Source organism: Eubalaena glacialis, chromosome 9 (genome assembly GCF_028564815.1).
Source record: "Eubalaena glacialis isolate mEubGla1 chromosome 9, mEubGla1.1.hap2.+ XY, whole genome shotgun sequence".
In the NCBI taxonomy this organism is placed as follows: Eukaryota; Metazoa; Chordata; class Mammalia; order Artiodactyla; family Balaenidae; genus Eubalaena; species Eubalaena glacialis.
Window position 1 is genome coordinate 119,467,346 of NC_083724.1, and position 13,607 is coordinate 119,480,952.

The 13,607-nt window shown below is 43.3% G+C and overlaps 2 protein-coding genes across 2 annotated transcripts in view; both read right to left on the reverse strand.

Annotated features, from left to right (window-relative positions):
* GALNTL6 (polypeptide N-acetylgalactosaminyltransferase like 6) overlaps positions 1-13,607 on the reverse strand; it is a 1,192,984-nt gene that overhangs the window by 48,058 nt on the left and 1,131,319 nt on the right. The window contains exon 9 of the mRNA XM_061199500.1: positions 13,362-13,583. Within this exon, the coding sequence (XP_061055483.1) occupies positions 13,362-13,583 (222 nt within the window). The remainder of the gene's footprint in view (positions 1-13,361; positions 13,584-13,607) is intronic.
* LOC133098115 (uncharacterized) lies at positions 7,573-11,757 on the reverse strand. Its single transcript, XM_061200816.1, has 4 exons — positions 11,338-11,757; positions 8,797-8,943; positions 8,432-8,572; positions 7,573-7,671 (listed from the first exon to the last, which is right to left on the reverse strand). Exons 1-4 carry the CDS (start codon positions 11,755-11,757, stop codon positions 7,573-7,575), a joined length of 807 nt encoding a protein of 268 aa, XP_061056799.1.

Consider the following 13,607-nt stretch of genomic DNA (forward strand, 5'->3'; position numbering starts at 1 on the left):
TCATCCAATGATGACTATCTCCTGAATCAGTTATGGGATTAGGGGTTGCAAAATGTTGATTTTTTGAACTCTATCTTTCTGTTTCAATTTATTACCTGAGAATCTGTATAAAAAAACTCTCAACCACGAGGGCTCTTTGGACACCCTGAAATACATATTATACTAGAATAGTGAGAAAAATGCTTCATTGTTTCCCTTTAAAATGTCTATTTTTCAGAGTAATGATTTGGTGTCCTATCAACTGCAGTGGTGTTCAGTGGACTCTATTTTGTTTCTCTCTCACCTCCCTGCCTCTTATGAATTTACAGCTTTTTGTATATTTAGTATATTTTAATTAACTGGGTCACTTTTTGGATGTTCATAGCCTCCCACCTAAGGCAAGTGGGAACGCTTAGCTGACGCCTGTGTCCTTTTGATCAGACCCACGTCAGCCGTTAATCGCTCCTTCCCTTCCTTACTTTCTGGAGCAACAAAACATCCCAGCCCACTTTTCTATGTTTCCTGCTCCACAACTAGAATCAGCCATTTCTTCAAGGATCCTTAGTTCCACTGAGTGGAGAATCCAATTTAGAGACCGCCTTGCGAGTTAGATGTGCCAGTGAGATTGGACTGGAGTTGCTTCTAGCCCTTTTCAGTGGATGGAGCTGGAAAATTTGTATTTTAGAAAGTGAGAAAAAAAAATCATGATCCGCCATTTCCAATTCAAATTTAAGATCCTAAGTGTTTATATTGTTAATTTTATATTTGAATTTCTTTTTATATTTAGATCTCTGTGGCAAACCTTTTTCTTTATAACATTAACATACTTTAAAATTTGTGTGCTTGAAAAGAATGTGAATTAAGAAAATATGTTTCAGAGTTAAATAGGTCTACATTATTGATTTTTAAAAGTTTTTTTACTATTATGTTTTTTTGGCTGTGCCACATGGCTGCGGGATCCTGGTTCCCTGACCAGGGATCAAATCTGGGTTCCTGGCAGTGGAAGCAGAGTCCTAGCCACTGGGAAGCCAGGGAATTCCTGATTACATGGTTTAGATTATATAGAATCTTATTAATTTGGGTTTACCTATTATGTCTTGGACTGAGAGAGGTATGTTAAGCTGTCCTATTTTTGGTGTGTTTCAGTCCTTTTCTCCTTGCATTTCCAGCAATTTCTACCTTATAAAAGTTGTTTCTCTATAGGCTGCAGTCTTCAGCATTATAATGTCTTTTTTGGCTTCTTTTAACTTTTTAGGTGTTTTTGCTCCCCTGTATTCTACCAAGTTTCGTATTAAAATCTGAACTTCTTTCTTATTACTTGAGTTTCCCTGGTGTATCTATGCTTATTCTTTAATCCTTAATCTTTCTGTGTCTTTTTGATTAAGGTATGTCTCATACCACAGAGAGTTAGATTTGCTTTATTAGTCAATCTGAATTTATTAAACAGATTTCTTTATATGTTTGATCTCAGCTCTGACATATCAATTTATTATTTATTTACTGTATCTAGTAAATCTTTCACTATGTGATTCATTTTCTTTTCTCTTTGTAATCTTTGGTGTTTCATATGGTTTGTGTTTTTGTTCTACTGGTTACCTTTAATATTGTGTATAATATCTGAAGTTTCCTTTTTTTTAAGGTAATGCCTAATTCTACTCTTTTCTGAGCAGTACTGATTAGTTATAATCTTTTCCCTTTTCTTCCTTCTCCTCCAGTGTCTAAACACATTCTTTTAATCCTAGTTAATGCCCGTGGGCATTAACTTATTAAGTGCTTATTAGCAGAACTTATTCTTTTTTTTTTTTTAACATCTTTATTGGAGTATAATTGCTTTACAATGGTATGTTAGTTTCTGCTTTATAACAAAGTGAATCAGTTATACATATACATATGTTCCCATATCTCTTCCCTCTTGCATCTCCCTCCCTCCCACCCTCCCTATCCCACCCCTCTAGGTGGTCACAAAGCACAGAGCTGATCTCCCTGTGCTACGCGGTTGCTTCCCACTAGCTATCTATTTTACATTTGGTAGTGTATATATGTCAGTGCTACTGTCTCACTTCGTCCCAGCTTACCCTACCCCCTCCCCTTGTCCTCAAGCACATTCTCTACATCTGCGTCTTTATTCCTGTCCTGCCCCTAGGTTCATCAGAGACTTTTTTTTTTAGATTCCATATATATGTGTTAGCATATGGTATTTGTTTTTCTCTTTCTGACTTACTTCACTCTGTATGACAGACTCTAGGTCCATCCACCTCACTACAAATAATTCAGTTTCGTTTCTTTTTACGGCTGAGTAATATTCCATTATATATATGTGCCACATCTTCTTTGTCCATTCATCTGTTGATGGACACCTAGGTTGCTTCCATGTCCTGGCTATTGTAAATAGTGCTGCAATGAACATTGTGGTACATGACTCTTTTTGGATTACGGTTTTCTCAGGGTATATGCCCAGTAGTGGGATGGCTGTGTCGTATGATAGTTCTATTTTTAGTTTTTTAAGGAACCTCCATACTGTTCTCCATAGTGGCTGTATCAATTTACATTCCCACCAAAAGTGCAAGAGGGTTCCCTTTTCTCCACACCCTCTCCAGCATTTATTGTTTGTAGATTTTTTGATGATGGCCATTCTGACCAGTGTGAGGTGATACCTCATTGTAGTTTTGATTTGCATTTCTCTGATGATTAGTGATGTTGAGCATCCTTTCATATGTTTGTTGGCAATCTGTATATCTTCTTTAGAGAAATGTCTATTTAGATCTTCTACCCATTTTTGGATTGGGTTGTTTGTTTTTTTGATATTGAGCTGCATGAGCTGCTTGTATATTTTGGAGATTACTCCTTTGTCAGTTGCTTCATTTGCAAATATTTTCTCCCATTCTGAGGGTTGTCTTGTTTATGGTTTCCTTTGCTGTGCAAAAGCTTTTACGTTTCATTAGGTCCCAGTTTGTTTATTTTTGTTTTTATTTCCATTTGCCTAGGAGGTGGGTCACAAAGGATCTTGCTGTGATTTATGTCATAGAGTGTTCTGCCTATGTTTTCCTCTAAGAGTTTTATAGTGTCCGGCCTTACAATTAGGTCTTTAATCCATTTTGAGTTTATTTTTGAGTATGGTGTTAGGAAGTATTCTAATTTCATTCTTTTACATGTAGCTGTCCAGTTTTCCCAGCACCACTTATTGAAGAGGCTGTCTTTTCTCTATTTATATTCTTGCCTCCTTTATCAAAGATAAACCCACGCATATATGGTCACCTTATCTCTGGGCTTTCTATCCTGTTCCATTGATCTATATTTCTGTTTTTGTGCCAGTACCATACTCTCTTGATTACTGTAGCTTTGTAGTATAGTCTGAAGTCAGGGAACCTGATTCCTCCAGCTCCATTTTTCTTTCTTAAGATTGCTTTGGCTATTCGGGGTCTTTTGTGTTTCCATACAAATTGTGAAATTTTTTTGTTCTAGTTCTGTGAAAAATGCCATTGTTAGTTTGATAAGGATTGCATTGAATCTGTAGATTGCTTTGGGTAGTATAGTCATTTTCACAATGTTGATTCTTCCAATCCAAGAACATGGTATATCTCTCCATCTGTTTATATCATCTTTAATTTCTTTCATCAGTGTCTTACAGTTTTCTTGCATATTCTTTTATCCTTTCAGCCAGTCTCTACCAGACCATAGGCCAAGCTAATCTGAACATCTCTTGGTTTTCTGAGGCTCATTCTCTAGTAGGTTCCTCAGAAAGACTCTTGGGAAAATTAATCCCTGAGTTCTTGAATGTTTATAACTATTTTTCAGTGGGCTTTATACTTGAAGCACAGTTTGGTTGGAATAAAATCTTTGGCTCATATTTTATTTTCTGAAGCATCTTTACAATGTCGTCCATTGTTTTCTGGTACAAAATGTTTGTGCTTCAAAGTCTGGCTTAGGTTTTTTTTTGGTTGAATGCACAAAATTGTTTTCCTTCATTTAAAAAATACAACTGTTTTACTAGAAATGTTTGTGTTGATGGTTCTCAGTTGAATTTCTCAGCTATAGCCCCTTTAGTATGTAGGTTCAAATCTTTTATTTTGTGAAGGTTTTCTTAGATATAGGTTTATGTCTTTGTTGTCTTTCATTTTGTGGGGGAACATTCTTCTTTGGGAACTGATGTTAAATCTTCATTAAATCTCTGTTGTTCCAAATCTTTGGTAGAATCTTCTATCTCTTCTTTATTTCCGCTTTATTAATTTCACTCTCCTCCCTTCCAGCCTCGGTTGTTCTTCCTGGGCCTCCCTGGGTCTCTATATGCTTCTTTGTTTCTTCTAATTCAGTCTTTGTTTCTGAGATATTTTTTTTCTTTCCTTTTCTTCTCTTTTCATTCTTGAGTTTTCAGCTCTCTTTTCATATCATCACGTTTCACATCATTCCAAGTGTCTTCTTTTTTTTTTAATTAAAAAAGTTATTTTGGATTATAGTTGATTTATAATGTGTTAGTTTCTGGTGTACAGCAAAGTGAATCAGTTTTACATACACACATACATATATATATATTCTTTTTCAGATTCTTTTCCATTATAGGTTATTACAAGCTATTGAATATAGTTCCCTGTGTTATACAGTAGAACCTTGGTTTAGCCATCTCGTTTCTGAGCTGTTCTAATTCTGACTTGTTTGGTTCTTTCAAGCTTTGATTGTTTTTAAGCTTCTTTTAGCTCATTTAAAAATCATATGTTGCTGTTTTCATCCTTTTTGTGGCCACATTTGTGGGATGTTTTCATCCATCTCTTGGAACTTTATTTGGTTCATTTAAATCTTTATCCTTGCTGTATCTCTGTATGGGGTTTTATTGTAATCTGGTTTTATTTTCCACATACAAATTAAATGGTTCTCTTGGAAAGTTCCTCTGTAGGGCTCTCTTCTGCATTGTTACTGTGACAGATTAAAAAAAATATGGCCTCTTTATATACATGATGACTTCTCTATCTCTCAGGGGTGAACCTGATTCACAAGAGCTTCCTGCCTCTAACTCTGTGTTGTCTGGAGTCTGAAGGTCTTTCCTTCCAGAGCAGTGAGGCTGCCTTTCCACGTGCTTGTCCACCACGTCCTGGGGTCCAGCTCAGATACCTCCTTCTCTGGTGTTAGAAGTTTAGTCTCCCTGGGACCCACAGTGTTTTGTTTCAGATCCAGTGATCAGCAGGTTTTTTTTTTAAGCAAGGTTGGTGGAAGGGAAGTGGAAAGAATGAGTCTCTGTCTTTCCAAAAGGGTGTGTGTCAGAGCATTTCTGAGATCCCGTGGGCGGAGGCTGCTTTGGCATTGTTTGAATTCCCAGGCCCCTTACTGGTTTCCTATGGTTTCTTTGCACTTGTCCTCAGCTTGGAGCCTGTGAGGGAGTCTTTGAATTTCACTGGTCATTTGCAGATTTAATTGCTTTAGTTCCTGTTCTGTAAAGGATCGGCTCCTTTTGGGGGTGAATATTTGTTGATTCCTGAGTTGCAGCTCATAGCACTGTCCACACTCTTCTTTTTCTTTGCTACCAACCCCTCATCCCCAGTGATCCCACGCAAGACCTGCTGCTGCCTGGTGTATAGGTAACACTAACCGTACTCTGGGATTCCTGGGGGTTCCTTGTTACCAGTTTTATGTAAGATGTTATCCATGTTGTGTGTGTTTTTTCTTTTGCTATCCTATATGTTTTGTCTGGCTTTTATGATTGAACAAAACCATGCTGTGGCCATGTTTTTAGCATCGGAAATCCCAGTATATTTTAAAACAAGAATATTGTAGAAAATTTAGCTTTTTATTTCCGGCATCACACCATATGGTTTTTCATTTTTTCCAGCAGAATGGCAGTATTTGAATGTTAGGATCTGGAACAAAATTATTTGCTGCCAACTGGTATGCAATTCTGGCAAAAAAGTGTGGGCAAAGAGAGTCGATGTGTGTAACTGGTTCTGCATGATTTGGGTCTAGAACAAGACTAAGAAAAAGTGACTTGTCCTTCCTGTTTTAGGGATGGTCTAGAAAGTTAAGCTCCTCCTGAGATTATCGTGTCATGTTAATTTCTCTTTGTAATGGGCCTAACGGATGGGCCACCTTTTTCAGAAACTGAGCAACTAACAGACTTCACATTGGCCATAGAAGCTCAAGAGAAAAGGCCCTGCATGTGGCTGTGAAAGGGAAAGGCCTAAGAGCTTGTTTGTTGTTGATGGGACAGAAACAGTGTTTTGGAAATCTAAAGGTGGTCAAAGGAAATTCCTGTATTTCTTAAAATTAATAAGAAATCTAATCAAGTGGATCCAAAACATAAAGAGATAGTTGGAGAGAAAACAAAACGTGGAGAAAGAATCGTGGCTTCAGGGGAGGCCAGGACCACTGATTTTTCCCATCTCTCAAGTAAGAGACAGTTATGTTTCAGGCCGCTCGCAAAATCTAAGACTGACTGACGACCTTTAAGCTGTGAATGGAAGGGTCAACTTACGTCTAAGCGGTGCAGTAGCTGTGTGTCCCAGAGTTTGGAACAGGGCCAGCCAAGACCTACTGCTGACAGACAGCTCAACGCGTAGCGAGGACACTTGGAAGAATATTTGCTCTTGTTCTTAACTACTGTCTGCCTGCAAATGATGAAACCAGTTCCAAGCCCAGTGATGCATCCTGGCATCTGTCTGCATCTCTTAGCATGACTCCCAGTATCTTCTCACTGTTATTCCAGGACCCCAAGCATCTTGCCCATTTTTTTGCTGTGTTTTTTCTTGTCCTCCACCAACCTGTGGATGGTCACTAGACTTTGAAGTTGAGGGCAGTTGCCCCTGAAGGGACCACTCCGAGCTCTCCCAGAAGCCAGCTGGGCTCTTTGTAAAAGAATGGGTGGGGTGGGGGTATTCTTAAGTCCATGGCTGGAAAAATTATATTGAATTTTTCCACCTATGCTGACTCTCTGAGGCTGTGCATTGGAAATCCTACTTTAATAGCTGAGTGATCCTCAAATTCTATTAATTCTGTATCATTGTTGAAATTAGAAAGGTACCAGTTATTAAAAATTAAACACTAGAATGAATTCACGAGTAGGCTAACATACACTTAAAATTTCCTTTACTCCTGTCATGTGAAACCCCAAAGGTATGTATTTATGTATATAAACATATGTCAGTATGAATACATACACATTGTAAGGAAGAACAAAATAGAAAGAGAAGATAGAAAGTTTTTGGCATATATATATATGTATATATGCAGAAAAATCTTTTAGTTCTGAAACACCTCTGATTCTATTAGGACATGGGTCAAATTGCTGCTTTTGAGACATTAAGATGCCCAGTTTGCTCAGCTGGGGATATGAAATTAAAATCACGTTTAGTGTTGAAGACAACACTAAGTTTGTCTTCAGCTGTCTCAGCTGTTGAGAACTCAGAAAACACATAGTGGAAGCTCAAAGGATAATGCAATTCTTTATGTAGTCTTACCTTTCTCTCAACCTGCTTGTAGAGCTCCAGAGAGATGAATTAGCATAGTATGCCAGCATTGTCTCTGCCTGAGAGTGTAAATGACAGACCAAGTCTCGTGCACTCAGAGAATGACAAATCATCTCTGAACGGCTGCTCAGTTTACAGGTCTGGTTTAGACAGAGAGCGGCCGAAGGGCAGCGACGGTCCCAGCGTGCTTGCCAGGGGAGCAGCAAGACACGTCCTCTGTGGGTTCCCCAGTTGCCAGTCGAGGCTGTTGGGGGGAGATGGGAAAGGGGGCCATTGCTCTCCCAAGAAAAGGAGCCAGAGCCTGGCTTTTCCCTCTGTGTTACCCAGTAGCCACCCTGGCGTAGAATTTGTTTGAAAGAGACAGCATCACACCGTCAGATGGCCTTTCAGATAACGCGCCTCCTAGTGTCAAACTTCCTCTCCTGGAAGCCCATACGGAGAAATCTGAAAGGCCTCGTGCACCGTGAGAACATCAGAAGGAAGAGAGCCAGTGAAAAGAAGTCAGGAGCAGCTGAAGCCGAGGAGGTGAACTGGGATGCTTCCGGGGGCCTGTCTTTGTGAAGATGCCGCAATTCAGGGTGACATGACTCTTGAGCGAGGGGTTTAAATAGCAGCAGAAGGAGTTCGGCATTGAAATGAATTTTTAAGATAAAGATTTTTCAAAAGTTTTGCACAATGGCGAGATGAGAAACGGATGTGTCAAGACTGGCACATTGAGGACGGCAAGCAGACACCTTGGTCAGGAAAGACACGCCTGTCTATTTCACATCTTTTATTCCCTCTTACACATGAAGATGTGGGATTCTGCAGAACTCTACTTTTTGGACTATAAAGGAGTACTATAAATGGCTATCACGAATTCATGAATTCTCAGGAGGGGAAGGAGTAAGAAGGCAAAAAATAATCGGAAATTCTGTTGCGTTCATTTAGCATCTTGACACAAAAAGACACACTCCCTCTGTGCCTGGTTTAAGAACAGTTTTCTGCTTTAAACCTGTTCTTACCCGGGTTTCTTCTCCAACACAGCGCTGTGGAAAGCGCATTGCTTCTACTTGAATAGCACCAAGGGATGTTCGACTTAGTACATGGCTCAAAATCCCCTTTATTCGCTCGGGGCCCCTCACCTCCCCACTCCACCCACTACCCTGGCGACCAGAGGACGGAATGACGCCTCCATCAGAGGTGACTTTAACCTCTTCTTGCCTTTGAAGTACGAAGGTGGCATGGAGAGATTGGAAATTGCTGTCACGGAGGATTTTCACTTTTGGAGGTTCTCCTTCTTCTCCTTAGGATGTCAGGAGAGAATATGTCATATCTTGTTGGACTATGACACGGAATGTGGACCTGGCAGTCCCTCGGAATCACTCACCTGAGATTCATTACTCACTGTCTTCCCGGCCAGGCTTTCCAGAGAGGCAGCCTCTGTATGGCCGGCCAGGGAGTGGTGTGGAGACCCTTCCCCGTGCGGTGAAGGGGAGCCAGAGCTTGGCCTGCCCATGGGGGCCTCTGGGCAGAGCTGTGAATGCAGAGGGGGTGAGGGAGCCAGGATCCTCCATTCCTTCATCATTCACTCAATAAGCATTGATTGAGCACCCACTGTATGCCAAACCCTGTTTCTAGCTGCTGAAGGGCAGTAGTAACTCAGCAAATCCGCAGAACCCCTATGTCCTGGAACTGGCTTTCTAGGTAGGTGAGAAACACGATAAATACGTAGATGACATAGCTTGTTCTGTAGCGAGGGGTGCTGACGAGAAGGAGAGAGCAGGGGAGGGGTGTTGGGGGTGGATGAGGATGGGCAGCCCTGCGTGCATTGCTGCACACGACAGAGGGGACAGCCGGGGAGGGCTTTCCGAGAAGACAGTGCTTTTGGAGAAAGGGCCTGAAGGGCGTGAGGGAAGAGCCTTGGGATCTAAGCAGGAGGAACAGCAAGTGACAAGGCCCTGAGGTGGGCTTGTGCCTGGCCTGATGGGGAGCAGCGCTGAGGCCAGTGTCCCTGGAACAAGGAAGCTGAGGGCTAACAGTAAGAGATGAGGTCGGAGGGGACGCGACAGGGGCCAGGTCGTTCAGGGTGCAGGTGAGGACTTTGACTTTGACCCCGCGAGAGCTGGTAGCTGTTGAAAGGTTCTGAGTGAGGCAGTGGCCTGATCTCCCGTTTCAAGTGGAGAATAAGCTAAGGGGCGGGGGGCGTGGGAAGCAGAGGAATGAGTTAGGAGACACACACGACAACCAGCTGAATCTGTCAGGGAAACGAGTAGCAGCTTATAGGCTGTGTATGGTCTGTGACACATCCTTTCCAAGCTGGGTTCCAACGACCAGAGCCCAAGATTGCCTAAGCACTTCATTGTTTACCCAGAATCAGGCTGGCACAGAGGAGCAGGTGGGAAACTGTTCCAAGTACAAGTGCATGAAACAGCACGTTACCCTGCTTCCTGGCACAGCGCTCCCATAAAGGAGTTTTGTTTTCATTGCTGGCGGTTTGTGGTTCCTTCCTACCCCTGCTTTTAAAAAACCACACAGTCTGCCTTTCCCTTTTCACTCTCTTATCAAAACAGCAAGTGACCTATTATATTTATGTAGGAGCTTGGCACATTCGAGCCATTAATTTCAAGTTTATAGGAAACGAAACAGCCCTTTTATATACTAGATTGGATCCTGCCGCAGAAAAGGGACATTAGTTAAAAAAACAAACAAACAAAAAAAACTGGTGAGATCTGACTGAAGTCTGTAGCCGAGTTAATAGTATTGTACCAATACTTATTACTAAGTTTAAATGTGCTATGGTTAAACGTATGGTGGCAAACGTAAGATGTTAACATTAGAAGAAATGGGTGAAAGGTGTATGTCAACTTTCTGTGCCTTCTTTGCAACTTTTCTGTATGTTTAAAATTATTCCAAAATAAAAAATTAATAAACAAAAGCTCTTTTTAGAGGGCCAAGGAATACACGAGTGAAAACTTTGAATTTTTTTAGAGATAAAATGGTCCACAGGTATATTCTGCACGTTTAGCAATTTTTATCCACCATTAAGAAGTAGGTTATTACCCAATATATAGTTAGAAAATGGTCTTTCCTGTTCATCATTTCATGTAGATTAAGCTGCATTTCAAATAGTTCATTTGCCTCCTGCATTAAATGTCCAGGCATCACTTTTACTCTCAGGGATCTCCCCTGCTTGGGAAATAGATATTTTTCAATACACTTTACCAGCCCAAACCCTGTCACTTGCTGATTCCCCTTCCTTCTGCCTTCCTCCCATGTCTCGTCTTCATCCTTGCCGTGTACCACCCCTTCACTGAGCAAATGTAACTGAATGTAACTGGCCCTTGAACTACTTTGCCATTTTCTTCTTTCCCTAAACCTAAAGGTGACCTTACTTTGCTTGCTGTTCTGAAGCTTTGGGGAAAGAAATTTGCCATTATAATAGAAGAAAATCTGATCTTCTCAATGTCTGATTGTTTAAACCAAGGATGATGAACTCAAATGTCTCTAGGGCCCAGGCAAACCACGTAAAGAAGTGAGGTAGTCAAGAGTAATAGATTAAAAACTGGCATCACCCACTGGCCATAAGATGGTTATTATTCCTGGAAAGTTATGTCTTTTCTAGAACCGCAGGGGAATTTTGAATCTGTTTCCATGCAAGATGCTTTTCTTCCCCCCCAAGATGATTTATAAATGCAGGTTATGGTTTCGTCAGGCAATGAGGGAAAATGCGACCAATCGCAGTTTAGGTAGTAGCCAGGTTGGAATAAAAAATTACGTTTCCACCTAGGGAAAAGACTGATGAGATTTTAACCTAGTCTGGAATCACACAGTAATACTGGGAGGTCTTGGAGAGTTTTCTTTTCTTTTTTTTTAATGGGAGGAGGAGCCAATGTAATGGCTAGTCTTTACTGGAAAGAAGAAACTTTACATCCCATTTTGAGGGAGCTAGTGCAGGGGCTCCGTGGGCCAGCTGGTAGGGCACCAGCTTGTAATGGGTTCCACAGCTAGGGCCTCGCTGGGCCTCGCCTTTGTGCAGCCAGAGCCAGATGACAGCACTGCTGTCTTCTTCACAGATGCAGCCCACCATCTGCTTCCTGGTGATGAAGCGGACTAAATTAGGGTCTTCCTTGGTGCCTGAGGCTGCCTTCGGGGCGAGCGTATGGTACGGGTCCAGACCCTTGCGTGCAGCCAGCATGACCTCCCTCTGCAGCCCAGTCGCCCGCTCAGCATCAGTAGGAACACCACCTCCAGACGCCATAGGGCGCACCACGGAGACTCCCCTGGGACCGCGGGCGCTCAGGGCCTGCGCGGCCAGCGCTCCAGCTCCGCGGAGCAACCTTGAGGCCATCAGGCCAGCTACCAACACCAGCGCTTCCGGGAGCAGGCTTCGGAGGCAGAAGGGACTCGGGGGGGGGAGGGCTTCTTTCCCCTCCGCGTGCCCCCGCCCCGCTCGCTTGACTCTGCCGTGGGGCGGGGCCGCGGGCGCTCGGAGAGTTTCCTAAGTCACTAAGGCAGGACTGTTTTTAGATTATCAGGGAAAGACGGCAGGCACAACCTTAACCCAAAAACTCGAGGAAGAAACTCACCTGCTTATTGGGTAACAAATTCTTATGTCTTACAACACCTTAGACTAAGAAAGTTCTCTCTGGGGTCTACTTTAAATTTCTGCTGCTGTAAATTAAGCCCCTGGTAGATAACGAAAACGAGTACCAGCAGAGTAATATTACTAATATTCCAGCGACGCTTTAATGAAATCTTTAAGATGCAAAGGATCAGAGACCAAATTACTCACTGATTGAAGCATCCAGGATCAGGACCACGTGCGCATACAAAAAAATATTAGGAGATGAAGCCTGTGGTGCTAGCCTTGGCTCTGTCCTTCATGCCCGAGGTATCCCAGGTCAAGCAGAGAACCACCTCTCTACGGGCCCCTCAGCCAAACAAGCGGCGCACGTGTAACCTGCGGAACGCGTTTTCTGCGCGGAGCCAGGACAGCCCACGCAAGGACGCTGCCCCAGCACGCGGGCCTCCCCTGCCACGCCCGGGGGCCACCTGTGTTCAGAGCTCTGCCAAGTCACAGACACTAACCGGCCAAGCACCTGTTCTCCCCACACCACAAAGTCAAGGACGACGATGGGAAGGCTCCTGCACGACGCGAGACAGTCCGCTCCTGAGCGTGGGGATGGCGCTAGCATCCCTCCCACCCGCCCCCCCCCCAAGCCCCCTGCTACGAGCAGATTAAATTGCAGGCGAAATTCGCCTCATCCAATTTGAGTCCTTGCTCAAGCACACCCTCTCCTAAGAGGAAAAGGCCACAGTAACGAGACTGAACAGAACTGAACCCAGCACAAAAGTCCTTTATATGCCAAAATATAGATGCTTTAAATTGGGCAGCTGGGGCCTTTCAGCTCTTTCCATTTCAGATCATGAAGTAAAATTTAAAAGAAGCGCTCATAGGTGGAAAGGTTGATGCTTATTTAAGGAACCCATGAGGTCTCACACGTGCCACAGTTCTGGGTATTGTGGGAAAGCGCATCTTCTTGATTCTGCATCGCACACCTGGTTAGGAAAGCCGCCAAGCCCCATCGGGGCACCTCGTCCTTGCGCACGCCCATAGCAACCAGGCTGTGCGCGTGGCGGACAGGGAGGGATTTTATTGTGGACCTCAGGTCACATTTATGTACACAGGAGCACGACAGATATTTTCATTCTCTGCAAGCTCTTAGGGCAATTTCACTCATCTCAAATAAATAGTTTCCAGGTGCATTTTTTAAAAATCAATTTGGGGAGTCAACAGTGGCCAAAGGTTCCAGGGGTGAGCTGAATGCCCTTCCCCAGCAGTTCCTACAGAGGACATGTATTTATCGGAGATTATTTCAGCTGACCCTGGCCACAGGGCAAGGGAGCTGAGGGTTTCAGCAGCCCCACTCCCACCACCAGGGGGCGCCTCACCTCCCCCCAGGCTGCGGGTAGGGGCTCCACTGGAGGGTAGTACTTGGGCACGTCCCAGGCCACCGCCGCCATGAACCACTTGAAGTCCTTGCACTTGAGCTGTCTGCGCAGCTCCTTCTGTGCGGAGAGGTCCCCCGTGGACAGGTGCCTGTACTCCGGGCGCCGCTGGTAAATGTACTCGGCAAACTCATCCATCCAGGTCTCCGCCACCCGCTTCAGGTTCTGTGCAGCAGAAAAGAGGGTCAG